The sequence below is a fragment of the Morus notabilis genome, unplaced genomic scaffold (genome assembly GCF_000414095.1).
Source record: "Morus notabilis unplaced genomic scaffold, ASM41409v2 Scaffold2224, whole genome shotgun sequence".
In the NCBI taxonomy this organism is placed as follows: domain Eukaryota; kingdom Viridiplantae; phylum Streptophyta; class Magnoliopsida; order Rosales; family Moraceae; genus Morus; species Morus notabilis.
Genome location: NW_010367012.1, coordinates 148,876 through 175,181, shown reverse-complemented (window position 1 = coordinate 175,181; position 26,306 = coordinate 148,876). Strand labels below are relative to the sequence as shown.

Below are 26,306 nucleotides of genomic sequence, written 5' to 3'. Positions count from 1 at the left end.
CTGACGGAAATGATAGTTGTATAATTCTATATAAATTGTGTATATTTACATGTAAAGTCGTGTATATTTACATGTAAAATCGTGTATATTTAACATGAAATACAATAAATCAATCAATATATATATTTTTATGTTATGTGTTCACTAATTGCTATAAAAAATACATATTTCGAGGATTAATATACATTGTCATTTTTTATAACTTTATACACGACTTTATATGTAATTATACATAATTTATACAGAATTATACAACGGTTATTTTAGTCTGATAAACAGTAAATACCTGAGACTTTACCAATATATATATATATATATAAACAATATAACAGAAAAGATAGACCGATCATGTATTTCTCAGAATCTATTTAAAATGTCATAAACTGAGAGGTTCGAGACAAATTGAGACAACTTTAATAACATATATTTTTCAACCAGCAGCAAATTAATTTATATATTTGTAAATAAAAGGACTCACTCTCACAATTCTTCACGACGATTTCTATTATGTGGATGATAAAAATAAATAAATAAATAGCAATGTTCAGATAATATGATGTGTAACCTTTATACACGCAAGCACTCGCAATTAATATTTAGCAGCAAATAGTACATATGGTCATGTATAGTTTGCTGATAGGGATATTCCTTCTTATTATAAGATGTGTTGTTTGAATGGAAGACTACTTTGACCTTCGGTAATATTCCTTCTTATTAATTGTTATACATTTTTTTTCATCAACTACTCAGTTTATATCTTTCGACTGATTAATATCACACGTATAATTAAAATAATGATACCTAACGATGCGTAAATATTAAGTGACCATTAAAATACGTATAGTTTTGTATGTAGAGGGAAGGAATACACACTAATTTTTAATGATTATATTTTTTATCGATAGTTACTCATTAAATATAAAAGTGAAGTTGTAAAAATTCAATCTTATTAATTACTATACATTTTTTTCATCAACTACTCACTTTATATCTTTCGACTGATTAATATCACACGTACAATTAAAATAATGATATACCTAACGATGCGTAAATATTAAGTATCCATTAAAATACGTATAGTTTTGTATGCGTAGTACAAAGAGAAATTTAATTAGTCCAATCGGTTGACTCAATAAAATTAATTTGATAGCGAAGTGGGGGTTTGCTTCCAAAGGATAGATCTAACTGAATCACTGACCAAATTGAGTTTGGTCTCTACATGACACCAACCATGAGTTGGACACAAGAAATTACTCTTTCCTTTACACAGTATTAATTAATTTCAGGCGGTTTTTCCTACTCTGATGTGCCATAAGTTGGCACCTAATTGATAGGTTTCACACCAGAATAAAGCCAGGTGTGGGTTAGGTGACTTTTTAGTGGTCTCGGTAGTTAAGTAGACATTTGGTTCATATATTCAGAATCATGATTCATAATCATTCTCGTTTTATGTAGAGAATCTTGAATCATGATTCAGAATCAGGGACGAATATAAGAAACAAACATCCTCTAAGTACCCTTGAAAAAGTAGACATGCATGCACTAGAATATACACACATATACATATATGAATTATTTAACGCCATGGATATGTGTTCTACTATTATTGTATGCATTTTTTTTTTTTTTTATTAATTTGAGCAGCGATTTGTATCGTTAACAACTTGTTTTCAATTAATTACATGCTCACGTGTAAAACCCGCGATTCACTGTTTCAAAGGCCTAGTCATTCTCATACAGCAAGGATACATATTACGACAAATTTTATTATACATGTCTTTATCAAAAGTTTTTAGATCTCGTGAAACTATACTTAAATTGTTTTATCCTATTTTTACTTTACCTCTAATAAGTTTTATTTTTGTCTCTATGGAACTGTTTTTTTTTAATGACGTATGATCATGAAACCATTTTTCCATGATGTGCATCATTTTCCTTGGCTGTTTCTCTTTTATTTATACATTACTATTAATGTGAACCCAAAAGCATGATTCGAGCCAAGAAAGTGGCGAGACGGGATAAGATAATATAGGATGAGCTGATCACAACTCTATATCATCTATATTAACACCATTTCACATTATAAACTAGATTATCTATATTATCTATATAAGCATTTTCATCAAAAAAGTAACACCGTTTCTAATCTAATGCAATAATATTTGACAAATTGACAGTACCGGCCATACACATACTTCTCTTTTTAGCTGAACCGGTTCACGCATAATGTGGACTTCTGAAGATCAAGATAAGCATCTTTAATTTTTAAACAGATTAAAATGTGCTTTCCACGTAATTTATGGAAATATTTACTGAAAATTCATTGATGACATAATGAAGATTGATATTTGACAATTTACCAACAAGCAGTGCCTGAACGACTGAGAGTTTTCTGGTTAAATTAGTTTATAAACTATTCAAATCTTAACTGTGTATGTATGTGTATGTATGTATGCGCGCGCGCGTGTGTATTTGTATTTGAAGAAAAAAGAGTTGAACTATTCAATATTTGTTCTTGCATCCTTAGAACAAGAAAGAAAGTAGAAACGAATATAAATATATAAATAATAACAATTAATAACAAGAAACGAATGTAAAGTGCCATTATTTTACAAAAGGAAAAACTTAATATTACAAATAAAAAACTCTAGTATTCAAACCGTTGCTGTGGTGTAGAGGTTATCACGTTAGTTTTACACACTAAAGGTCTCCAGTTCGATCCTGGGCAGCAACATTGTAATGCATTTTGATCACTCATTCAATCGTGTTTTTACTTTTTTAGTTAGTTAAATTGCATTTTGATCACTCATTCAATCATGTTTTTACTTTTTTAGTTCATTTAGTTAAAATTTCGACCCATTTTTCCTTCCCCTGATGGCATTTTAAATTAGAAGGCAATAATCAAATTTCCATGATTCTTCCCATCTGTATCCCTTTTTTTTTATTCTTTCTTCTTTTCATTATGTAGCACAGGTTGAAGCGGATGAAATACTGCAAAAACTCACTAGTTGAACCAAGCCAAAGTGGTCAAGAGGTTTTAAGAAGATAACGAAGAAATTCCATTTCCCAGAAAGATGTCAATTAAGCAACGAAAAATGAACAGAGATATAATGAAATGGTCCGAGTTGGTAATGAGGAAATAACGTGAATGAAGTTCTCAAGACTATTTTTGCAGATTTTAACAATGAATAGGCAGAAGCATAAAAGAAAAACTTGGGTAAACAAGTTCTAAACATCTCTCATTAAACGTTGTTATTTCTCACCATTGGTGATGCAACAATTCAAGTGTGGCATCGTAACGGAAGAATTACATGGCAAGAAACACGACGGTCGAGTCCCGCACTGCTCCGTGGTACTTATCATATGCCGCCGTATCTGTGTTGATTGCATTGCTGATTATAATAGATAACATGTGTTATTATATGATAACAAAAAAACCTTCAATAGCATCAAACAACATTTGGCTATTTAGCTGACATCAATAACTCTGTTTGACAAAGATGAAAAACAACAACATATTCTTAGCACAGTAAAAGACATTTTCTTACTTTCTCCAGTTCCACCTGAATTCTAAGTGAAGGTTGCAATAAAAACCTTCCAATCAAGGAAATCTAGTCAGAATATCTTCCCAAAATCCTCTTTCAGCGGGATAACACTATCCGTCCCCACGGTTTAGTTAGAAATTAAATTTGAAGGAAAAGAATAAACATAATTAAATAAAAATAAAAATAAAAAAAACTACTCGAGTCTTCTAAAGCGGCAATTTTTAAACCTTGTTACATACCCGATGGACAATTTGGTAACAAAAGTTCAACTAATTTAGCCATATTGATTACAAATTAAAAAAAAAAAAGTGTACAAATCAAATTAAAACGACAGAACTCTCCTTGTCAAGCAGCTTAAGGTAATAATGATCTGCTCCTATAATGGTTATCAAATGCCCATGTACCTTAGATCATGGCAAGTCACTTGTATGGACTGTGCATTAAAGTGGGCATACTTAGATGAGCTTTGTCCTTAGTTTGCATACACATTCACCCTCACTTGGGCTGTGACTTCGGGGTGAAGCTTCAGTTCGGCAACATATTCCCCTGTTTCCCGGATCTCCGGAAGTGTCACAATTCGCTTGTCCACGTCCCTACGGATGGATGGAAACGCAGAAAACAGTGTGATCCGACAAAACTCGAGTACAAAACGCTCAAAATATACATAAAAAATCACCAAATCAGCATTTTTTGCTAGCCATTACTAGACGTTATAATTATCCAAAATTGAAACTGCATGAGCGTAGGACATAATTGTTGTGAGTATAAGCTTTTAATGGCTTGCAGTTTATGTTCCGGAATCTTATGAAAAAATCAGCAACTATAATGAAAATAAAATGCTCAGAAACACTAATTGAAACCCATGTCATTATCCTAGTTTTAAGGATAATACCTTTGAAGTTGAGCCTTGATTATGTCCACAAGATCTTGAGCGGTAACACTGCCGAAAAGGGCCTATGTGAGCACCATTTTCATAAAAAGAAAAAGAAAAAGAAAAAGAAAGAAAGGAAAAAAAAATATAAAAAATATAAAAAAAAGAAGACAAACTGCTAAGTGTTGCACTAGGTTCAACTTACCTTCCGAAAATTTGCTTTCCTTTTCCACCTTTGCGCTTCACCTTAAAAGCTCCAACAGTTTCGAAAATGAGAGCCAATTGCTGTGCCTCTTCTTTTACCTGCACAATTGCAGAACAGACAACAAAACGTAGAATTGAACCACATCATCTAATGAGTGAAATTTATTCTCACATTATTTATGCCAAAAACAATAGAAGAAACAGGAATTTTTAACTTCTAGTGGTTATGGACAGAAGGAAGGCAAAGAACTACGAATGTTTCTAACAAGCTGAAGCAAAGTGAGATAAGAAATTGCTTGAAGTTATTTTTATTTTTATTTTTATTTTTTTTTGGGAAAAAGAAGTTAAAAAATTTAAAGTAACTAGCATCATGTGTTGCTTTTTGATCAAATCACAAGACACTACATGTTCAAGTTCCAGAAACCTACATCAGATTATTAACATGCCAAAAGGAACCGAAATGGAAAGAATCATCATGCTAGAAGGAAAATAACATTTAACAAAACTTTTGTGAACTAGCCATCCAAAATTGACAAAAGGGTATGGCTAAAAGGTTAAGGAGAAAATCAAAAGTCGTATCTAGTTACCCGCTTTTTCTCGGCTTCAATTCTTTCCTCTTCAATCTTCATTTCCCTAGAATATAATGAAGAGACACAGTGCTTATATTCAGAAATAGATCATTATTTCATTTTCTCAAAAGTAAATAGAAAAGAGAGCAAAGATGTCCATTAGCTAAAGTTTTTCAACCGTTCCTCTCTTACCAAAATCATGTACTCATGCTATGCAAGATGATATGGAATTATTGTCTACTTCAGCCAACATTCAAAATTGTGGAATGGGAGGTGCGCCTCCCCATGAGGCGCTAAAAAATAGAATAGAGGCGCATGCGTCATAAGGAAGGAAAGACGTGTAAGCTTCAAATGGAAGCAAAGACGCATACACCTCTGTATTTTGAGGCATGCCTTAAGGCTTAGCCTCAACGATTAGCACTATATATTGCCCCCACCAAAAAGTGATCTTATTTCTAAATATAATGGACTAAATCATAGCAAAACCTTGTTGCAGCTAAACCCTGAAAAGAACTACTGAACTAGTCTTTTGGGCTAATGGTGCATTGCCTACAATGCATAACACATTAACATGCCTAAAACCACACAATGTGAAAATAGATCATTTCCCAAGATAGTTCACTAAAAAACAGAGAAAAATTAGTCTAATTATTCAAGGTCTAACTCATACATCTGCAGACGTAACAATAAATGTCTATTACACATTTAAGCATGGGGAGTAGCAACAATATGATATCATAAAAAAAAATGAAAATGAGATTTGGTAAATAATCAAGTTTACCTAGAATGAACCTCTGATTTTCCATGGTTGTGGCATGTATAAATACATGACTACAATTTACTAGCCTTCTCACCATGATGTATTTGTACATTATGTAGTTCTAACTTCTATGTGACGCCACCAATAATTTTTGAGAAATCAATCTAAGTCTTTTCCGCTTAAAACTCCTTGTCCTTAAATCAGTCTTAAAACTTGACTCACTAGTGCTTGATATTGCTAAGAATTAAATAGTCCAAAAGAAAACAATTAACTAAAAAATGGATAATCAAAAATCTCCTGTGTCTAAAAGCAAGAACTCAGATTGTGTTTTAAAAGATGCAAAGATTATCCCATGTATTCTTCCAATCAAACAAATTTCATCCCTGATGTTTGATTTCGTCAAATTTAACTATGCGACTAATTAATATTACCCTTCATAAAAGAAATAATTGCTCACTTTGTGAGATTATGAACAAATCGTCAAATCCATAGTTGCGAAATGCACATTATTGTATGTGATTCCATCAATATTTCGCAAAAGTCAATCTAATATACAAGTGCCTGATAATACTCCGGATTAAAAGGTATCTTAAAATATATGAGAAAAAATGAATTTAAAAAAGAAAAGTAAAAGTAAAAAAGGGGTTCAGTAATGCATTACTTGAGGAGAACGGGAGTGACAATTTGGGCCTTTCCCGTAGGATGCAGATAATTCCTGTAATATCCAGCCTTCACGTTAAGAAGTTGGCCTTTAGTTCCCAAGGCAGGTACATCCTCCTTCAGAATTATCTGAACCACAAAACCCAATAACAAACAAGAATCAAACTTCTGTCCTTTTTTCTTCTTTTAAGCTCAATTACTTAAAACAAACAAACCCACATCCAACATGACCAGAAAACCAAATTTTCTCGGCAACCAAACATAGAGTAGTAAAGAAGGGAGAAACGAAAAGAACCCATTCGTTAGTTTATGTTTTTTTTTTCCTTTTACCGCTCGAGCTTTCTTCGCTTTCTTTTGAGCCAAAATGTGGAAGGTCGTTCTTGGGTCTGAGGATTTGGGGGCTTCGTTTGTGTTGCCTCCAAATCTCTGAAGCAACGAGGAGGAACTCCATGACAGAGTCGAAGCTGTAGATGATGCCATAACTCTCTCTCTCTCTCTCTCTCTCTCTCTCTCTTAATGGATTTTAGACTATCTTATCTATTTCCTTCCTCCCTTCGCTGCAGGCCTACAGCTTTTGAGGAAGCAAAATATGCCCGGGAGGGCCGGGATACTTGTTTTATGTTTTGGCCTCTGTGAATATCAGAAGTTACGAATTTTACCCACTTTGAGTTTCGGAATTTTCACTTGTTTCCTTGTACTTGTTCTTAATTATTAATTAGCATTTCTAGAGCTATCAGCCTATTAATCACTATCAGACCCAAAATCCTGACTTTTTTCGCTTCACTGGTTTGAATTTGATGATTTTGTACATTTTTATTTTAAAAAATGGTTTAGAAATTAGAATCCTTGCGGTTTAAAAAAATTGAAGGCAACAAGAATGAGCTTTTGTTCGTGTTTGGAACCAACGCGTTTTTGAAAACAGTTTTTATGTATTTTGAAATGCAAAAAATGAAAATAAAAACGAAACGACGTTTATTTAGTAAATGTTTTAAAAACGAAAACAATGAGAATAATTTTTGTGAATGAATTAAAAAACAGTTAAAGTTGTTTTCAATTTTATGTTTTCATATTTTAGTACTAATCAACAATATTATAATATATTAATTAATAAATATGATTTTATTTTTTTATTATACTAAAAAAAAATCTCTTAAAAAATTAACAAAAACACAATTTCATAATCGGTCTCAGAATGATTCTCAAAATAATTTCACTTTTATTTTTTATTTAAAATAAAATTATTTTAAAACTAATTCTAAACGCACCCACTGCATACACTATACAAGTGACTAAAAGCTCAATTAAAGTCTAACTGACTATTGAACTAACAATAATAGAAATGGTTAGTCCTAAATCTTAAAAAACAGTTACCAATTTAATTCTTATTCCTAACATCCGGTATTCTGCTAAGAAGGTTGTATGTATCCTTTTTCTCTATGCGTTTTTGTTGTACGCTTACGCAATACATCGGTTTAAAAATGCTACGAGTTAAAAAGGAGTTTACTCTATAATTAGTGAAGTTTTTCTTCTTTTAAAAAAAACAAAGAAAAAGAATCTTATATGTAGAGTAAAATTGTTAAAACATCTTTTGGTTTGGAAAAATTAGACCATTCATCTACCACACTTTAATGGAATTTGTTAACATTAATTAGCTTTTACCACTTTTGGCTTAGCTTGTGCTCCCCACGATACTTGGGGTTGTTCTTTTGCATTTTTTAGTGAAGATTTTGAGTTGAGTTTGAATTATAACTTAAATTGAAGTTATAATTTGAGTTTGTATTTAGTTGTGTACATTTGAGTTATGGTTTGGGATAAAAATATTTTTGAGTTTGTGTTTGAGTGAGTCAAAACTTGAATTTGTATTTAGATAGTATTTTAATAAAAACTCAATAGTGATAGAAAATTTTAATCGGGTATATAGGTGGGGTTTTATTCGTCTTTTTCGTTATCAACGCATAGAAAAAAAATCATTTCAATCAGAATTAAAACGAAAAAGTTATAGCATTTTTAAGAATAAAAAAAAATATTGTTCATTAATTTGAGTTCGAGTTGAAAGGAAAACTTAAACTCGAGTTTTGGTCCCAAACTCAAGTTCAAACTCGAGTTTAAACTTAAAAGAACATGAACTTGAATAAAATTATAACTCGAATTACTTTTGTTTGAGTTTTTATCATTGCCGCCCCTTGAATTTCCAAATTTTATTCAAATTCGGTAACAGCTCACAGGTGGAAAACCTAAAACTGTGGATGATCTGTATTTATCTAAGAAGATGTCATTGGATTTTATACTACAACTTTAAAAAAAGTAATAAAAAAATAATAAAATTAGTACAAGATTATGATCACCATATAATCCCTAGCATTTTGATATATTAATTGTATTAACACTGCTCGAGTTCCGTCCCATTATGTTTTGTGTCGTGTATGTAATAAATAATTAGTGTATTTGAAAGGCTCGTGCAAAATAAATATATTTTGTCTACCAAATGTATTCCTGTCATGAAGTAAAAAGTTCAATATGGGTAGTTTTAAAGTACCCACTTCAAATTCAAAACAATATATTGGGTATTTCGTTGATTAGTTTCGGCAAATAAATGTATGTGACTTGCACGAATAGCATTATGCAATTAAAGAAAAATTTATGGTTAATGGTTGGCACTTTTCTTGATAAATAGACCTTATGCGTTTGGGCTAATTAAGATATAATTATTTGACTCGCTTTTTCATAAGAAACTTGCACACAATTAATGGTAAGCCATATATTAATCAGAAGAAAATATTGCTATCCACGCTTAACTATATAAATCAAATGAAACCAAATCTATCCCTAAAAAAAAAAAAAAAAAAAAAAAAATCCAAATCTATACTTGTCGATACACACTTTATCCTAAGCATATCCCCTAATTTTAACTTATATTATAATCAATAAAATGATTATTAAAGCGTCTATTAATTATTTCTTGTCACGTCCTTATTAAAATAATGCATAGCGATCCCTTTTCCCTTTCGTGTACCCATTAGCGTTTACTCAGGCTTGTGTTCTTCATTTCTTTTTTAATCAGTAAGGAGCTAGATCCCTGCCACGGCGCAAAGTCAGCGATGAAAATCATATTTAATATTTTGTACATATATTATTTATGTTAATTTATTTTCTCTAAATAAATTATTTATCTCACTATCAAATATTTAACTAATAATTCATTATCTACTATACATTCAGGGAAAAAAACAAGAAAAGAAATATTCTCAGACATGGGACATAATGACCCGAGTGGAACAATTGATCTATCTAAATATACGTCTATAATTGTCACACGTACATTTCAGTTCTAATCGTGTCGTAATTAGTCACTCTCGGGGAAAAGAACGATAATTGTGGCTTATGGGGTTGAAAAATTGCAAAGCTAAATGCATGTTTCAGGAAGTATTACTTTCTCATTTAGAAATTATGGGCGCGTTTAGAACTCATTTTAAAATAATTTTATTTTTTGTATAAAAATGAAAATGAAAACGTTTTCAATCTCAGACAAAAATCATTTTTAAAAATGCGTTTAGTTGTTTTATCAAGAGATTGTTTTCAGTATAAAAAAAAAAAAAAAAAAAAAAAACTCATTAATGTCTCTCTTTCTCTGCTTGAGAGAGGAGAAAACGAAAATAAAAAATGAAAAACGACCAAAAGTCATTTTTCATTTCTTTCTTATTTTACACTAAACTAAAAAATCGTTTTCATTTCTATTTTTTGTCTTTATTGTACCAAAAGCCTTTTAGAAACGTTTTCATTTTTGTTTGAAAAATGTAAAAAATAAAAATGGGATCAATTCTAAACACGACCTGTATATTTGTTTCATTTAAAATTTTCACACAATATCATATCATATTACGCAATAGAATTGCCTCACCAACATTTTTCTTGAGGATTACTTTAGGACACTGCCCACAAAATGCCTCCAAAGCCATCCGTGTGTGAAATTAAATACATGAATAGTAATAGTATGCATGGTTTGTGTGGCTGTACCTGGTGAAGGTTGGTTTTTGGACAGTCATATTGCCAAAAAAAAAAAAAAAAAAACAATAAATTTTGTTTGATGAGATTTTTTCAAATAATATATTATGACGTGGCAACGCCACGTGGTTTGTGGAACATCCAAGTATTAGTAGGTCTGGTGTTGGAGCACTCGAAGCTCCGGATACTCGAGCATCTAAGCATCTAAGCGTGTGAGCACCCAAATAACAATGCTTAACCAAGAGGCGAAAGTTTAAAGGGTCACAAGCTAACATGATCAGTATTGTAATGGACGGATGATTAAAGACAGTCAATACCACTAGTGATTAAATTTATTTGATGATCACATTATTAGTTGAACACTCAAGAGGTGGAGATTCATATATATATAGTATTAAAGCGTGATTAAAACTCTAATAAATGGGTGAATTAAACTCCCTAATTCTTAATATACTATTAATCTCTTTGAAAAAGGACTAGACATAATTTTCATTAATACAAAACCTTAAGGCAATTATATCTAACTCTTGGGTTTAACTCAATTTTGTTCTTCGGATTTTCTTTCTGTTTTGCTTCATGTTCTTGACTAATTACTTTGTTTGATTTTAATATGTTGTCCAAAAACATAGATTTAGTGTTCGACAAAATTTTGCTATAATAATGATGGATAAATACAAAAATTTGCACGCATCATGATCTGCTTCGTGTTCTATGTTAAATTTCAAAAACTGTTCATTAATTTTACTGTACGTGATCAAAATTGTCAGAAAATGAAAATTTAGGGACTAAATATATTAAAATTAAAACTTCGATGATTAAAGTATCATTGTGCTCAAAGTTTAGGACTAACAATGCCAATAACGCAAATAAACGCTGACTGCACTATTTTATTTGTCTTAACGGCTAAGCTAATTAGCGTGCTAAAGCACCCAATTTGCGTAATCATATACTAAGCAAATCTTCAGCACCAGAAAAAAAAAGTGAATATTCAGCAAATAAATTATAAAAAAAATAGCAGAACGAAATTAATTATTAATTGATCAGGAAGCGTCAGCCAAGAGGGTGACCCTGATCATACATGGGCAGCAATATGCATTGCATGGGCCAAACGGCTGCTTTTTATTTTTATTTTTATTTTTATTTTTTTCGATCTCTCATAATTAATTAGTTGGCCTGACACACCATGTATTCATGTAACGGTTTGCTCATTGGTTTTCAGCTGACGATTTGTAGCATGAAAAACTTGTCATCTCATGCGGGTGATATTTATCACTTAATAAAATTATCCATTTGAAAATTTCAATTCACGCGCAAAGACAATTATACATAATTCCAATTGTACATCTTTAAAATAATAGACAATCCCAGCAAAAAAAAAAAAAAAAAAAAAAAAAAAAGTCTATTATCATTTGTCGCTACTTCAATCTCTGATGTTCACCATGTATTTAGAATATATAACATTAAACAATTAGTGGAGACTAGGTAAGATAATTAAGCAAGTTTAGGAACTGTTTGGTTCATGACCAAGAAACAACCTTTTGAAGGAAAAAAACTATAGAGCTAGGTAATATATATGTATAAAACATAAAAACTTGTCTAGAATTAATGCTCTGTTAAATAATTTGCAATATTATAACAAGTAGCTAGGATTGATTCTCAATGACTGCTTCAAAATTCTTTGGATTTGGTTGCCAGTATATTCGGTCTCTTGAAATTTTTCTTCCTCCGACTTTGATCGTGTCCTCTTTTCCTTATCTGGATTTTTCCCATTGGGTTTTCCTAATATTAGCTAGATCCCATCATGGATGAATGTTTTTTTTTTTTTCTCAGCTTCATGGATTAAGATGTTGGAATGGTGCTTAATTTCCTCTCGTTATTTTCTCACAGTCTGCTGACATAATGATATATGATTAATGTCGTGAATTTTGTGATTTGTTCCCATGGTATTCAAATTCCAGCCAGAAAAATGAATAATTCAATGTTTAGAGGGTTTCAAATGACCTCAAAATGAAGTTCCATGAGATTGACTTTTTTATGAATGAAAAATTATGGACGCGTTTGGAACTCGTTCCAAAATGATTTTATTTTTTGTATGAAAATGAAAATAAAAATGTTTTCAATCTCAACTAGAAATCATTTTTGAAAATGTGTTTGATAGTTTAATCAAGAGATTGATTTTAGTATAAAAAATTCATTAATGTCTCTATCTTTTTCTCTCTGTTCGAGAGAAGAGAAAACGAAAATAAAAAATAAAAAATGACTAAAAGTGGTTTTTCATTTCTCTTTCATTTTACACTAAGCTTAAAAATCATTTTCATTTCCGTATTTTATCTTTATTGCGCCAAATATCATTTTGAAAATGTTTCATTTTTTCTTTTTAAAAAAAATGAAAAATAAAAATGGGATCAATTCCAAATACGGCCATCATTTTTTCAACCAATTAGAAATTATCATATGATTAATAGTAGTCTTAAAGTTGATATGTGAATATATACGTGATTCATAAGAATTAATGTTGAGCACGTGAGGGCTAACTTTGGATCTTATACCAAACAGTGCCTAGGTTTTATTGTTGTTTTTTTTTGTATTCACCAACTACATATTCTCTCCAACTCCTGATTGGGTCCTCCCAATGTTATAAGACAAGTGACATTTGAGGAAGGCTTTATGTGGGGATGAATAGAAGCTCCATCTAAGATTCTAGGTAGTTCCCGTTGACTTAAATTTCCCTTCTTAAAAAAAAATGCTTTATAGATTTTGCTGTAGTGCTAAAAGTGATATATAGATGATATATAGTTTACGCCCAATTATAGGAGCATATATAGAGATTCAATATTCAAGATCAATTTCAGAGATTGAAACCTCTAATAATGAATATATCAGGTTCAGACACATCTCGTTACACCAATTTGTCACCCGCAGGTTTGTCTCTTCAAATGTACTCCATGGCAGATCAAGACCATCACGATGATCATGATCATCACGATCAAGTTCCATCAAATTCTCACCTCCAACCCAATAACTCAACCGCTCTCGGCTCTCTCCTCTACAGCCTCTCAATCCTCAAAGACAAAGTCCACCAACTGCAGTCGCTGGTCGCCATCCTTCTCTCTGCGGCGGCGGATTCGTCGGCCTCCATAGCCAGCATAAACACGCAGAACGCGATCCATGAGATCGTCATGACTGCCTCTTCCATGTTGTTCAATTTCCAGCACACTGGCGTCGCGTCAACCTCAGGTAACCCTAGCACTACTCATCATGACAACAATAACGATAATAATAGTCCTAACCCAAATATAATTGGCAACGCTGGCTTATTATCATCATCAAAGTCAATAGGGCAGGGTTTGATTTATCCCAGTACTCATGATCATCATCAAACAGTACTTGACTGGTACGGATCTCCTCACGATGATCAAACCTACAACAATAGTACTTGCACCACTTCTCCAATCAAGGAAAATAAGTTCAATAGTACTACCAGTAATCATATGATAATGACCCAATATAGTAAGGACCATAGGGTTGAAGAAAACACGTTTCCTCTAGCTCTAGGGAGTGAAACAAAAAATGGGCAAGGAGCGGTTTCTGCTCCCAAGATTAATCAAGACATAATCGAACTCGGCGCCGCCGATTTGTTGGCGAAATATACGCACTATTGCCAAGTTTGTGGGAAGGGTTTCAAGCGAGACGCCAATTTGCGAATGCACATGAGGGCTCATGGAGATGAGTACAAGACAAGTTCCGCCCTAAGCAATCCCATGAAGAGGATCAACAATGATAGAATCGGGAATATCAATCGAGATTTTTCGACGGCGTCGAAGAAGTATTCGTGTCCTCAAGGAGGGTGTAGGTGGAACCAAAGGCACGCGAAATTCCAGCCGTTGAAGTCGATGATTTGTGTTAAGAATCACTACAAGAGAAGCCATTGTCCCAAGATGTATGTGTGCAAGAAGTGCAACAGAAAGGAGTTTTCACTGTTGTCTGATTTGAGAACTCATGAAAAGCATTGTGGGGATCTTAAGTGGCAATGTTCTTGTGGGACCACATTTTCAAGGAAGGATAAGCTTTTGGGACATGTTTCTTTGTTCGTTGGTCACACACCAGTTATGATGAATGATGCTTCTTCTTCTACTAATAATAATAATAATAATAATAAGACAACAAAAGTTGAGAGCCAATTAGTGTCACATGTGGATCAGATAGATGGCATTGTGAAGATGATGTAATAAAAAAAAAAGGAATTTGTAGACTACAAGGTTTTGATTGTTTTACGTTTGCCGTGTAATATTTATTTCACATATGTTAAATAAAACTACTTACAGTAGCTAGAATTAATTAATTACCTTGTATTTGATTAGGCCAAAAGCGTTTATTTTGTAAGTTGAAATTAAGCATAATGCTGTTAATAAGCTGGGAGTTATTTTGAACATTTTTAGTTTTCAACTTTTTTTTGTTTTTTTTTTTTTTGTTTTTAACAATTTGTATTTGTGTAATTAGTATCATGAAATAAACAGCAAATTTAAGAAGTCCGTTCTTTGTAATTATTGGTTAGCTGATATATTACTTATGTTTATCATGGTTTAGATTCATGCATTAATTAATTAATACGTCTTCTCGTCTATTCTTTATGGTACATACTACATACTAATGCTTGTGCAGTCTGGCTAGCTAACTATAATTAGATTGTCCTCTTTTTTGGCTAACGTAATAGAATGTACTTGCACGCAGTACATAATTTGCGTCTTTTGTTTTTTGTTTTTTTGGAAAAATGTTGTATAACCCATTTGGTTAAATCCTCACTCTTTCACGGACCAATATGGGACCTACAAGTGAGACTTATCTTTTATCGGAGAGCGGAGATTTATGATTCGTTTGATACGAGAATTTAAATTATAGTGATTCTAATTATGATTCTATAATTAAAATTATGATTCATGATTTTAAGTTTAAATTATAATTCTGAAATTATGATTCAGAATTAAGGATTTGAATCACCTTGAATCAAGAGGGAGGTGGTTTTAGAATAATGATTTGAGCTAGTTTAAAACATCACATCAGATTCTAAATTATGATTCAGAATCATCTAAACTAAACACTGATTCTGAAGATTCAGAATCATAATTTAGAATCACTGTAAATAAACACTGATTTTAAACCAAAATCATGATTCTGGATCTATCTACTAAACACACTCTTAGTGTGACGGAGATAAATAAGATTTTTTTAATTGTACATCATTTATCAGTATTATCAAATTTAGCAGCAATAATCTAAAAGGTAAGGATGAGAATCTTGTATGGTTTGTATATATACAAAAATTATAATTTTTTATTCATAAAAAAGTCAATTTACTTTATTTTGAGGTGGTCATTTGAAACCTTCTAAACACGGAGTTACTCATTTTTCTGGCTGGAATTTGAATTCCATGGGAACAAATCACAAAATTCACGACATTCTATCTTTCATTATTCTTTCTCGGTACTCTATCACTCATCATCGCCGAGCAACACCTCCTACCACAGACCCACCATTGCAGCTCCGCCGTCATCATCGGACTCTCGTCCCACCCCACCACGAACCAAAGGCCGTCACACACCCCTCCGTATATATACCAAGTTGTCATTACTCCACCATTGTCGTGGCCTACAACAAATGGGTGAAGATCAGGTGAAATATATAGCACATGAAATGGGTGTAAAGATCGGGTGACAAAAAAATGGGACTAATCCTAATGAATTCTAATTTATATGCGCACATAATTCATGACTACAACAAACGGGCTTTGTAGCAACAACATTCGTTGTTGTTAAAAACCTTGAAAGTCATATATATTTATTGTTGACATTATTCACATCACCAATCAAAATCTAAGTATATTTGACGAAATAAGGTTGCAATAAAACGCAAAGAATGCAACGACATGTTTTAAAATTCTTCTAAATCTTTGACGATCCATCTCATACTATTAATATATAAAACAATTATCATAATAATTGTTCATACCTACTGAGAACTAGATATTTTGGTGACTATGACCTGTTTAGTTTGTTGATTTGAGTTTTTAATTCGAGTTGAGATGTGACTTTATGTGAATTTTTTTATTGTAGCAAAAAAATTAAATATGACTGTTTATGAGAATTTTTTTAATATAACAAAACTCAAATTTTAAACTTAAATCAGTGAAATAAATGGAACCGTATAAACCGGTGATCTTCCTTTGTTATTTTACTCTCCTCGCAGAAACCGGTGTATGGTTTAGTCGATTGGCCCATGTAGCTCCAGCGTCAATATTTGTAAGTAAGTTTTGAAAGAAAAAATGAAAAAGAAATTGAAAGTACTTAATTTTTATGCCAAAAATGTGAGTTTAAACTTTAGAAGTATTATAGATAACATAAAGGGGCAAATTCGTAGTCCAATATGTCAAAAAATAAAAATAACTTTGCGGCAGAATTAAAAAAAAATATTGATAAATGTGTAATGTATAGTTTTGAAACGTTAATTATATTAAAATGAAAATATACCTTTTATAATTTTATAAATCTGGTGATCATCAAACAAACAATTTAGAAACAAACGTGAAGAAACGAAAAATTTTCAAATCCTACTAATTGGCGGTATACTAAAGTGGAGGGAGAATATAACAGATATTCCATATAGACAAATTTCAATAAAGAGTAATTATATTTGCACTCCTAAAATTTATAGATACCCCCAATAATTAGTACTCTGTTAATAAGGATTTGAAAAATCTATCCTTTTATAGATATTATTTTATAATACCTAATTTAACCATTTTATAAAATAAAATAATATGTTCTCAAATTCTCAAAATACATAAAATGAATTTTAAAAAATGTTCAACGAGAATTAGACAAATTTAACACAAGCAAAAACTAAATTTTCAAACAAGAACAACAAATCAAAGTGCGAGCATAGGAATTGCATTACAGGACAAACTATCATTCATGTTATTTTCCTTGAACATTGCACAAATTTTATAACAAACACTAGTCTCGTTCACTTCACATATTTAAAATTTTAATTCGAGTTCAGATGTGACATTTTATGAGAGTTTTTCATTGTAGCAGAAAAAGTTAAATGTGACATTTTTTTAGAGTTTTTTATTATAAAAACCTAAAACTGAAAACTCGAATCAGTGAAATGAACGAGGCCGTAATATATATAATTGAAACCTCCATTAAAATTTTGAAAGCGTTTGACTGAGAGAAATTTTGACCGTGTTTGAAATTGATCTGTTTTTGTTTTTCACGTTTTTTGAGAAAGAAAAAATAAAAACGTTCTTAAAATGCTTTTTGACTCAATAAAGATAAAAAACAGAAATGAAAACGATTTTTTGGTTTAATGTAAAATGAGAGAGAAATAAAAAACGACTTTTAGTCGTTTTTCTTTTTTTGTTTTCGTTTTTTCCTCTCTCGAGCAGAGAGAGACATTAATGAGTTTTTTTATACTGAAAATAATCTCTTGGTAAAATTACTAAACGCATTTTTAAAAATGATTTATGTCTGAGATTAAAAACGTTTCCATTTTCATTTTCATATAAAAAATAAAAATTATTTTAAAATGAGTTCCAAACGTGCGATTTAAATTCATGAAATCAAAATAGCATTAATTAAAGACGTGGGTGTATGCATTTTCATTTTTTTTTGGAAAGTAATATTTCTAATATTTATATTTATAATTAATATGGGGTATTTTAGTGGGTTTAACGTAATTTTAGTACAAGATAAAATTATAATAAATGTAAATTATTATTAAGTGGGGACATTAATAATTTGGTGGGTGTAAATATAATTCCTCTTCAATAAAATAAAAGAAAAATCGAGTATTCTGTAGCAAAAAGAAACCACAAAATATTTAAATCTGGGCTCAAATTTTAATTTTGGGTAAAGCGCGCTTTTAACAAACTGCACGTTTGATGCCCCGCCAAAAGCACAAACTAGTCAAAATTTCAAAATCCAATCTCAACCGTCCATTCATTCATCGCTCTCGAAGATCTTCCTTATCCACGACATCAATCCGCACCCAAAGCTCTAAACCAATCAAATCTCTCCCCTTGCCTCTATATATATAGAATAGAAACAACTCCAAAACCCTCACCAAATCGCTTACTCGTTAAATTCTGTCCCACAGACTTACACTCAAAATCTCTCTCTTTCTCTCTCTCTCTCTCTCTCTCTGAAATGGCGCCGAAGAAGCCCGCAGCGGAGAAGAAACCGGCGGCGGCAGAGAAGTCTCCGGCGGCGGCGGAGAAGTCTCCGGCGGCTGAGAAGAAGCCCCGAGCGGAGAAGAAGCTTCCGAAGGACGCGTCGTCGACGGAGAAGAAGAAGAAGAGGACGAAGAAGAGCGTAGAGACCTACAAGATCTACATCTTCAAGGTCCTGAAGCAAGTCCATCCCGACATCGGGATCTCGAGCAAGGCCATGGGGATCATGAACAGCTTCATCAACGACATCTTCGAGAAGCTCGCCCAGGAGGCTTCCAGGCTCGCGAGGTACAACAAGAAGCCGACCATCACCTCCCGCGAGATCCAGACCGCCGTACGCCTCGTACTGCCCGGTGAGCTCGCCAAGCACGCCGTTTCCGAGGGCACCAAGGCTGTTACTAAATTTACCAGTTCTTAGTTTGGTTTGGATCTGGGGCGATATTTTGTTTTGTGATAAGAGTAGGTTGATCTGGGGTTGGGAAACTAGGGTTTGGGCTTGTAAAGGTGGTGGCTTTTGAGGGAAAATAGGAGATTTTTAGGGGTTTTTTTTTTTTGTTTTTGTTTTTTTTGTTTTTGTGTATTATCTGGTTGTTTTGTTTTGTAATTCCTCGTGCTGTGAAGTATGAAATGGAATATGAATATGGTTTCGTGGTTCTCACAAGTCTAATGTTTCCAAGAAAAAAAAAAGAGGAAGAAAAGATAAAAAAAAAAAAAATGTCATCCTGCGGATTTCACCACTTCTGTTGCTTGTAATAAGCATAAGAGGATGATACAAAAATGGTACTCGCACTCAGGAAATAAGAATTAACCAAACACTTGTAGTATATTTTGTATATTATCGTCTTTTGGGTTCATTTTATTGCTTACATTCTTTACAATTCGTGTAAATATCTCCTAAACTGCAGTATCACATGATCTCAATTAAACAGTAAAAATGCTATTATGCTAAAGCCCTACAGCTACACTCGTTCTCTACTCAATTTCCGCATGTACATAATCGACAAACACGAAATTCTTTTGGAGTTCGTTCAGAGCGTAAGCCGAACCGGCACTGAGAAGCGCGAGTCCTGCCAAAACAACTCGCAATTGAATCTCTGAAGGAATCCCAGCGGAGGCGCAAAAAACAACTGTTGCGCCGATTAGCAGCTTTCGCCATGTTTGGAATGCTGTGTAGGCTTCTTTACATGATGAGCACTTGAGAGTGTGCTGCTCAAACCTGTCCATCATCTGTAGAAGAGAATGAAAACCCAACCAGTTCAGTTACCAACTCTAACGCTTCAAATTGGAGTGTTCTAGTTAATTAAAGTGAAGTTCTACAATGCAGGGTGGAAAATTCCCGGCATTGATGCTTGATGATAGTTGTAAAAACGACAACAGGATATGTAAAGGCACCTACACTAGCGACGCCAACAATAAATATGCGTGAGGAGCGTTATACTCGCAAATCTAGAAGGTAGATCTTCACACGACCACAAGAAAATGTAAAGTATGAACTGGAAGCTATGACGACATTCTTGTAAAATGAACCGACAGAAAATGAGAGGGCTACTAACACGATAGCGAAATCTACTGCTCAAAAATCCAAGAACCCTTATTAATTTAAGTGGTTTGAGTTGGATCAAGTTTTATGTGCTTCCTCACCACACGTTTTGATAAGATGGTTGATGGTAGAGGTTGTTGGCTGCTCGTGCCAAACCATTCGGGTTGGCTATTGCCATGTCGTCTCAGCCAATTCCGAAATGCCAAAACAAAACGATCAGCTTGGGTGGGTGTGAAGGTGATTTTGGTGTATTCCTTGTTAACATCTGTAGAATCGTCCTTTGATTTTGAATGAAAGATCTTCTCTTGTCCCTGAAGGACAATCATGTCTCCATCATACACTTTATTTGAAGTCCAGTGTTCGTGCCATCTCGGAACCACCTGTAAAGAAGCCACAAAGTTCAATCAATAGAAGACAAGTCCAAGTCCAACTGTAACCACAAGCATTTCAATCCTACCCCAGGAATCTTATTCACTAAAATGTTCCTTAAACAGGAAAGAAGAATGACGTTTATATGCCTTAATCTGGGTGTTTATCTGAGTTTCAATTCATGAGTAGCAGTGTCTCATTTTCAACCACTCACTTTGTCGAAGAAGTTTCATTGCAGGGCCTTAGATAGGATATACAAAATTTTGAATTTTGATAGCAAGTGCTTTTCCATGTTTTTTGCAAGTAATTCTAGCCAAATGCTCACCAAATCAAATTTCACGCGCATCAAAATCGGGGTCACAATTTTTTGTACTTTTCAAAACCAAATGATCTTATAACTGAGGAAGCTATGCTTAATTTTCTTGTAGAACTCAAGTTGGAGAAGACAGTTGATTTTGGGAAAATATCTTCTGTAGGGTACAAAAAATATTTGATAGGTACTGCAAGTTTCAAACCATAAAATTTTCATAAAGTCCCGTTAAAGTTGTATACAATTTTAGGTTTAATGTGATTCTAATATAATCTGATGGTCCATAATAGCACAGTATACCCTACCACAGAATTCTCAATTCACTATGATTTTTTTAGGTAGATTTAGTTATAAGAGAAGAAAAAGAGGATGTATCTCACCTGCCACCAGGCGGGACCTGGCATTGTGAACTGGAAGAAGTTTCGAGCGCTACAAACAATAGAACGCGTCTTTCCCGGAGCCATAGGTACATTGAAAGAGCAAATCCAAATCACCCATTTTTGATCACCAACAAATGGGAGCTTTGTGTCAATCTCTACCCTGAAGTAGTCACAGAAGCAACAAATAGTCAAAAACTAAAAACCAAATTGCTCTAGCAACTAGAAGCTAAGTTTGGGACAAATAGCTCTTCAAATTTTGTCCACAAGTCTCAACAACATCATTAAACGTTTATCTAAACTGTTCACTGGAAATATTTTTCGAACAAAAGAACAATAACAGCATCAAAGACAATAAAATGTATGCATCTTTTGTGGCTACTAAGAGAGCGATGAGGTTACTTGTTCGTATAATAGCAAGGCGCAACAAAATTAGCACTGATCCGAGGGTTCCCATCATTAGCTCCGGCGAAGCCCCAAGGGCCGGTCGACTCCATTTTAAATGGCAAAGGCTTTGCTCTGTCTCTTCTTCCTGTAACCTGTGAAGTGAATTCATCAATTGTTGCTATAAAGAAATTTAACTATATAAGTACACGCAGATCATTGTTGAGTTGCAGTAATTCTTAGCTACCATGTACGGTTTCCTGATTTTTTTTCCTTGTACTGCAAGAAAAACTCTAGCAAATTCGCAACAAGATAACACACAACTTCAAAGTGGAAAAGAAAAATCATTATTTGGATTGTTATGAGTGCGCTAGGATAAAATCTCTACATAGATTGTAGGAATTAGAGAAAGTAGTAGGAATTCAGTTACACGCGAATCAAAGTCTGTCCTGAAATGTTCTACATAGCTGTACATTTGTAAAATGAGAAGAGACGCAGTTCATAGAAGCCCAAAAAAAAAAAAAAATCCATCTAGAGATAAGCTTTTTCTAGACCCATCATCAAACTCCGATCCTCATTAAATCTTGGGTGTGATTCGTTTCTTTCGCTTTCTCTGTTCAATTTCTTGTTTGATTTCTGTTTTACCGTCTTCTGGTTATGCAATTCTTGTCTCTGTCTATTTGTTTGTGTAATGCTTGCAGACATTAGTCAATTGGTTAATTGGATTGTTACAACAGTACAATAAAAAACTAAATCTGATCATGTACCTTGTGATGAGCAAAATCAATATGTGAAGGATCTGAGACATTCTCCATGAGGGTATCATAGCCATAGAAGAGATCACGCTGAATTGTGACTGATGAAAACTCGGGTTTATCAAAGTCATCGGGCAACCTAAGTGCGAATAAAATAGAAGAATATCACTATCAGAATTCAGATCCAGAAGATCATTAAAATATTACAAACATCACAGTCAACTATGGACAGTAATATACTTTAGAGACTGTTATCAGTTAACAATATTAAAATACGAACTTTAGAGAAAGCAAGGATTAAAAATATGAACTTTCGAAGTATAAAGAAAGCAAAGATGATAGTAAATTATTTTACATGGGAGGCTTGGTGGCGCTTGCTCTTTCCCAACCATTCTCATCCGGCCAAACGAAGAGCAAGCCTTGGGAGACCAGTGTGGGGAACCTCGTGGCACATGCTCTCGGAGACTTGACAGCACGAGCTTCTGGACCTTCCGTTGCAGCCTGCGGGATCTTGACGCAAGATCCACACCCATCAAAGGACCATCCATGGTACGAACACTGCAAGTTTCCACCTTCATCAATCCGCCCTTCCTGCCAAAGCAAACAAACCCAATTGAATTTGAACCCACTTCATGAGGCAATTTTCTGATGATTTCAGATTTCATAAAACACACATAGGTCACATTCATTTTATCGATTCGAGTTTTGTCACAGCAAAAAGCTCTGAAAAACAATCACATTTAATTTTTTTACTACATTAAAAAACTTTCACATAAAATCACAACTCAACTCGAATTAAAAACTCGAACCAGCGAACTAAACGAGCCCATACACCCTTATTGCAATTCAGCATCATGAACAATACCAAACATAGGGCCTTGTTCATTTCACCGATTCGAGTTTTCAGTTTTAGGTTTTTACAGTTAAAGCTCTCAGAAAATATCACATCTAATTTTTTCTGCTACAGTGAAAAACTCTAAGAAAATGTCACATCTCAACTAGAATTGAAAACTCGAATCCGCGAAGTGAACGAGACCTAATCTAGTTTTTGAAAAGTTTTTCTTCCTCCTTTTTTGGTGAATAATTAAACCATGCAACACATGTTCCACAGAAACCAACTTTAAGGCCGTAATTCCTCTTACATTACAACACCAATTCTGCTGAAATACAATATTATAATCGCCAAAATCGGATTCTGCACTTTTTTTCTCTAATCAAATAATTAATTGTACAAAAAGACGTTATTATCCTCCATCAAACAAAATGACGATTTTCTCAAAGACTGGATTTTTTTAATTAATTTTTTGCTGATCTTCAAAATTAATCTCATTATAGAGGGAAAAGAAGTCTTGTTGCACGTTTAATTTTGTCTAAATTCGATACAGTAGATTAAACACAAAGGAAGTTTCTATTATTACCCGTTTTTAAGCTCTAACATCATAGAATCTCTATCTTTTGCATCAATTTCTCAGCAACCAAACAGAGAGTAAACAAACAAGACACCCCACTGAAAGATTAAAAAAAAATTCAATCCAATCTTGCAAATAAAGTAGTAACTCTATGTGGGCACTTGTCATCAAAACACATCATTGTATTCTTTGTGCCGCACAAAAACGTCCTTTCCCACAATTAATTATTTACAGAATCTGACATCTTTTAAATATTACAAGATTAGAAAAACTAAACCAAATAATCTCAGTATCTGTAACTTTTCCATCAATTTCTCAGCAAACAAACTGAGTATACATATAAAATATTTAAAAAAGAAAAATCGAATCTTACAGATAAAGGGGCTAGTCTATGTGGGCACTTGTCGTCAAAAGCAACCCACTGGCCGGTATTCTTGTCGTTCCACAAAACTAAGTCACGACCCAGAAGCTGAAATGGAGTGGGTGTAAGTGGGTCCAAATCCTCCACCAGAGAAACCGGGTACCAGTGATCTCTCCACGAGAATTTCGACAACCCACTTTCCTCCCCAATCTCCTCATCGACTTTATCGAACTCCGGGGTCGAAGGTTGTTGTTGTTGTTGTGTCGGAGGAGCCGCCACTCTTAACCTCGTCGGTGATCTTAAAGTCTTTGATTTGTTGTTGTTATTGGAGATCGTCATGAAAGGAAGAGCTTTGAAGGATTTGTTAGTTGAGGATGAGAGTGTAGTAAAGATTGAAGCAGAGGCTGGGGAAGAAGAGAGAAGAAGCGCCATTGTTCTTGGGATTGTTTGAGATTCCAGAGAGAGAGAGAGAGGTGTTTTTGTTGGGAATTCTAGAGAGTAGAAGACTTTGCGTGTAAGCTTAAACTCTCTCTCCCTCTGTCTGTATCTGCGAATGTGTTAAAGTGGGAAGAGAAGAAGAAAGAAATATTAGTAGTAGAACTAGAGTATGAAAAAACTGTTTCCAGCCAATTCTTTTTTTATTATTTTTTATTATTTTTTTTACCGCCTCCGATGGGATCTACTCACTAATAGGATCATATTAAAAAATATATATATTCCGAATAAATAAATTTTTATATAAATTAAATGATTAAAAATAAAAAATTATCGAATAATTTATTTCTTAATTTTATTAAAAATAATAGTTTAAAAAGAATTGTTTTAAAAGGCTTTCTTTTGATAGTACAAAAAAAATTAAATTATTTATAATATTTTATTTTTCAATCGTTAAATATTAAAAATTGTTTGTTTTGTTAATTTTTTTTAATTTAAGTCTCGTTCATTTCACCGATTTGAGTTTTCAGTTTTAAATTTTTATAGTAAAAAGCTTTTAAAAAATGTCACATCTAACTTTTTCTGTCACAGTGAAAAGTTCTAAAAAAATATCACATCTCAACTCGATTTAAAAACTCGAATCCGCGAAGTGAACGAAGCTTAATGTAATTTTAATTAAATTTAACAATTAAAACTTATTCTTATTGTTAGGCCGACTTACCTAGAAAAATCTCATGTTTTAAACCTTAACTCTTGCATTTACTTTTATTTATTTATGATTTTGTATATTTTTTTAATTTTTATGTAGTAAACCTCCTTGGAAATGGAGGAAATTTTGTCTAAAAGTGGGGGTCGTTGGGTTATTGAGGTGATGTTTGGCAGAGGAGTTCGTTCTCTGATTTGAATCATGATTCGTGGTTCGTTACAGTATTTTTTCTCACAAAAAATATATGTAAATCGAAAATGATTCTAATCACATAGTTTTAATCCATGAACCAAACGGACTCTGAGAATTTCAGAGGTAATTTATTATTTATTTTTTTTTTTAGGAGGGAGACGAAAATTCACGTCCACAAATAGAGTTTGGAGGATTCTGAATTTCTCATTCGGACAAAATTAAATCACGAAAAAAGAAAAGAAAAGAAAAGGCCAAAAAAAAATCAATGGGGGAAAAGAGAGAGGATATTGTAAGAAGGACTGTTTATCTTTGACCGCCAATTGATGGGAACATCTCTGGGACTGCACCATGATCTACCAATGTAACTGCGCACATCATAGCAACGTTCCCTACTGGGCCCCATCCCGTCATCTCGTCTTTCACAATTCACATTGTTTTTCATGTGGGACCCACCATGTGAGAATAAAAATTAAAAACGGTTAGAAAAAAAGCGTTTGGCATAAAATTTTTTAAAATTAAAACTAAAACTACTGTTTTCATTTTTTTCTTTTTTCTCATGTTTCTAAAAACGGTATTTTTCCATTTTGATTTTTCTTGTTTTTATTTTTCACTCTTTTGTGACTGTGCCCC

At 33.0% G+C, this 26,306-nt stretch overlaps 4 protein-coding genes and 1 non-coding gene across 6 annotated transcripts; 3 read left to right on the top strand and 2 right to left on the bottom strand.

Annotated features, from left to right (window-relative positions):
• Window positions 1–2,661: 2,661 nt before the first annotated feature.
• TRNAV-UAC lies at window positions 2,662–2,734 on the top strand. The gene has a single exon. It is a non-coding gene; the product is annotated as a tRNA-Val (tRNA).
• A 360-nt stretch (window positions 2,735–3,094) lies between these two features.
• LOC21395017 (50S ribosomal protein L9, chloroplastic) lies at window positions 3,095–7,180 on the bottom strand. 2 transcript variants are annotated; one of them, XR_002903401.1, is made up of 7 exons: window positions 6,940–7,180; window positions 6,611–6,738; window positions 5,208–5,253; window positions 4,622–4,719; window positions 4,438–4,485; window positions 3,950–4,138; window positions 3,095–3,392 (listed from the first exon to the last, which is right to left on the bottom strand). XR_002903401.1 is itself a non-coding variant. In XM_024174457.1 (6 exons), exons 1-6 carry the CDS (start codon window positions 7,087–7,089, stop codon window positions 4,018–4,020), a joined length of 591 nt encoding a protein of 196 aa, XP_024030225.1. In that variant the 5' UTR covers window positions 7,090–7,180; the 3' UTR covers window positions 3,753–4,017. The 2 variants fall into 2 exon arrangements, 1 of the variants encoding a protein (XP_024030225.1); XM_024174457.1 differs by lacking the exon at window positions 3,095–3,392 and having other exon boundaries at window positions 3,753–4,138.
• A 6,301-nt stretch (window positions 7,181–13,481) lies between these two features.
• Window positions 13,482–14,840, top strand: LOC21395016 (protein SENSITIVE TO PROTON RHIZOTOXICITY 2). Its single transcript, XM_010111632.1, has one exon. It carries the CDS (start codon window positions 13,482–13,484, stop codon window positions 14,838–14,840), a length of 1,359 nt encoding a protein of 452 aa, XP_010109934.1.
• Window positions 14,841–18,740: 3,900 nt separating this feature from the next.
• Window positions 18,741–19,514, top strand: LOC21395014 (histone H2B.3). Its single transcript, XM_010111630.2, has one exon. The coding sequence runs from the start codon at window positions 18,816–18,818 to the stop codon at window positions 19,254–19,256; it is 441 nt and encodes a 146-aa protein (XP_010109932.1). The 5' UTR covers window positions 18,741–18,815; the 3' UTR covers window positions 19,257–19,514.
• A 128-nt stretch (window positions 19,515–19,642) lies between these two features.
• On the bottom strand, window positions 19,643–24,887 carry LOC21395013 (pheophorbide a oxygenase, chloroplastic). Its single transcript, XM_010111629.2, has 7 exons — window positions 24,356–24,887; window positions 22,929–23,164; window positions 22,586–22,712; window positions 21,837–21,973; window positions 21,438–21,597; window positions 20,480–20,758; window positions 19,643–20,065 (listed from the first exon to the last, which is right to left on the bottom strand). Exons 1-7 carry the CDS (start codon window positions 24,773–24,775, stop codon window positions 19,811–19,813), a joined length of 1,614 nt encoding a protein of 537 aa, XP_010109931.1. The 5' UTR covers window positions 24,776–24,887; the 3' UTR covers window positions 19,643–19,810.
• Window positions 24,888–26,306: the final 1,419 nt, after the last annotated feature.

Excerpts from the sequence above, each read along its gene's own strand:
- LOC21395017 (XM_024174457.1), bottom strand. The coding sequence starts at position 7,089 with ATGGCATCATCTACAGCTTCGACTCTGTCATGGAGTTCCTCCTCGTTG. Across the intron at positions 4,486-4,621 it reads GGAAAGCAAATTTTCGGAAG|TGTTACCGCTCAAGATCTTG; the intron begins GTAAGTTGAACC and ends CCTTTTCGGCAG. Across the intron at positions 4,139-4,437 it reads ATCAAGGCTCAACTTCAAAG|GGACGTGGACAAGCGAATTG; the intron begins GTATTATCCTTA and ends ATCCATCCGTAG.
- LOC21395016 (XM_010111632.1), top strand. The coding sequence starts at position 13,482 with ATGAATATATCAGGTTCAGACACATCTCGTTACACCAATTTGTCACCC.
- LOC21395014 (XM_010111630.2), top strand. The coding sequence starts at position 18,816 with ATGGCGCCGAAGAAGCCCGCAGCGGAGAAGAAACCGGCGGCGGCAGAG.
- LOC21395013 (XM_010111629.2), bottom strand. The coding sequence starts at position 24,775 with ATGGCGCTTCTTCTCTCTTCTTCCCCAGCCTCTGCTTCAATCTTTACT. Across the intron at positions 21,598-21,836 it reads CCTTGCTATTATACGAACAA|GGTAGAGATTGACACAAAGC; the intron begins GTAACCTCATCG and ends TGACTACTTCAG. Across the intron at positions 20,066-20,479 it reads CCATCTTATCAAAACGTGTG|ATGATGGACAGGTTTGAGCA; the intron begins GTGAGGAAGCAC and ends TCTCTTCTACAG.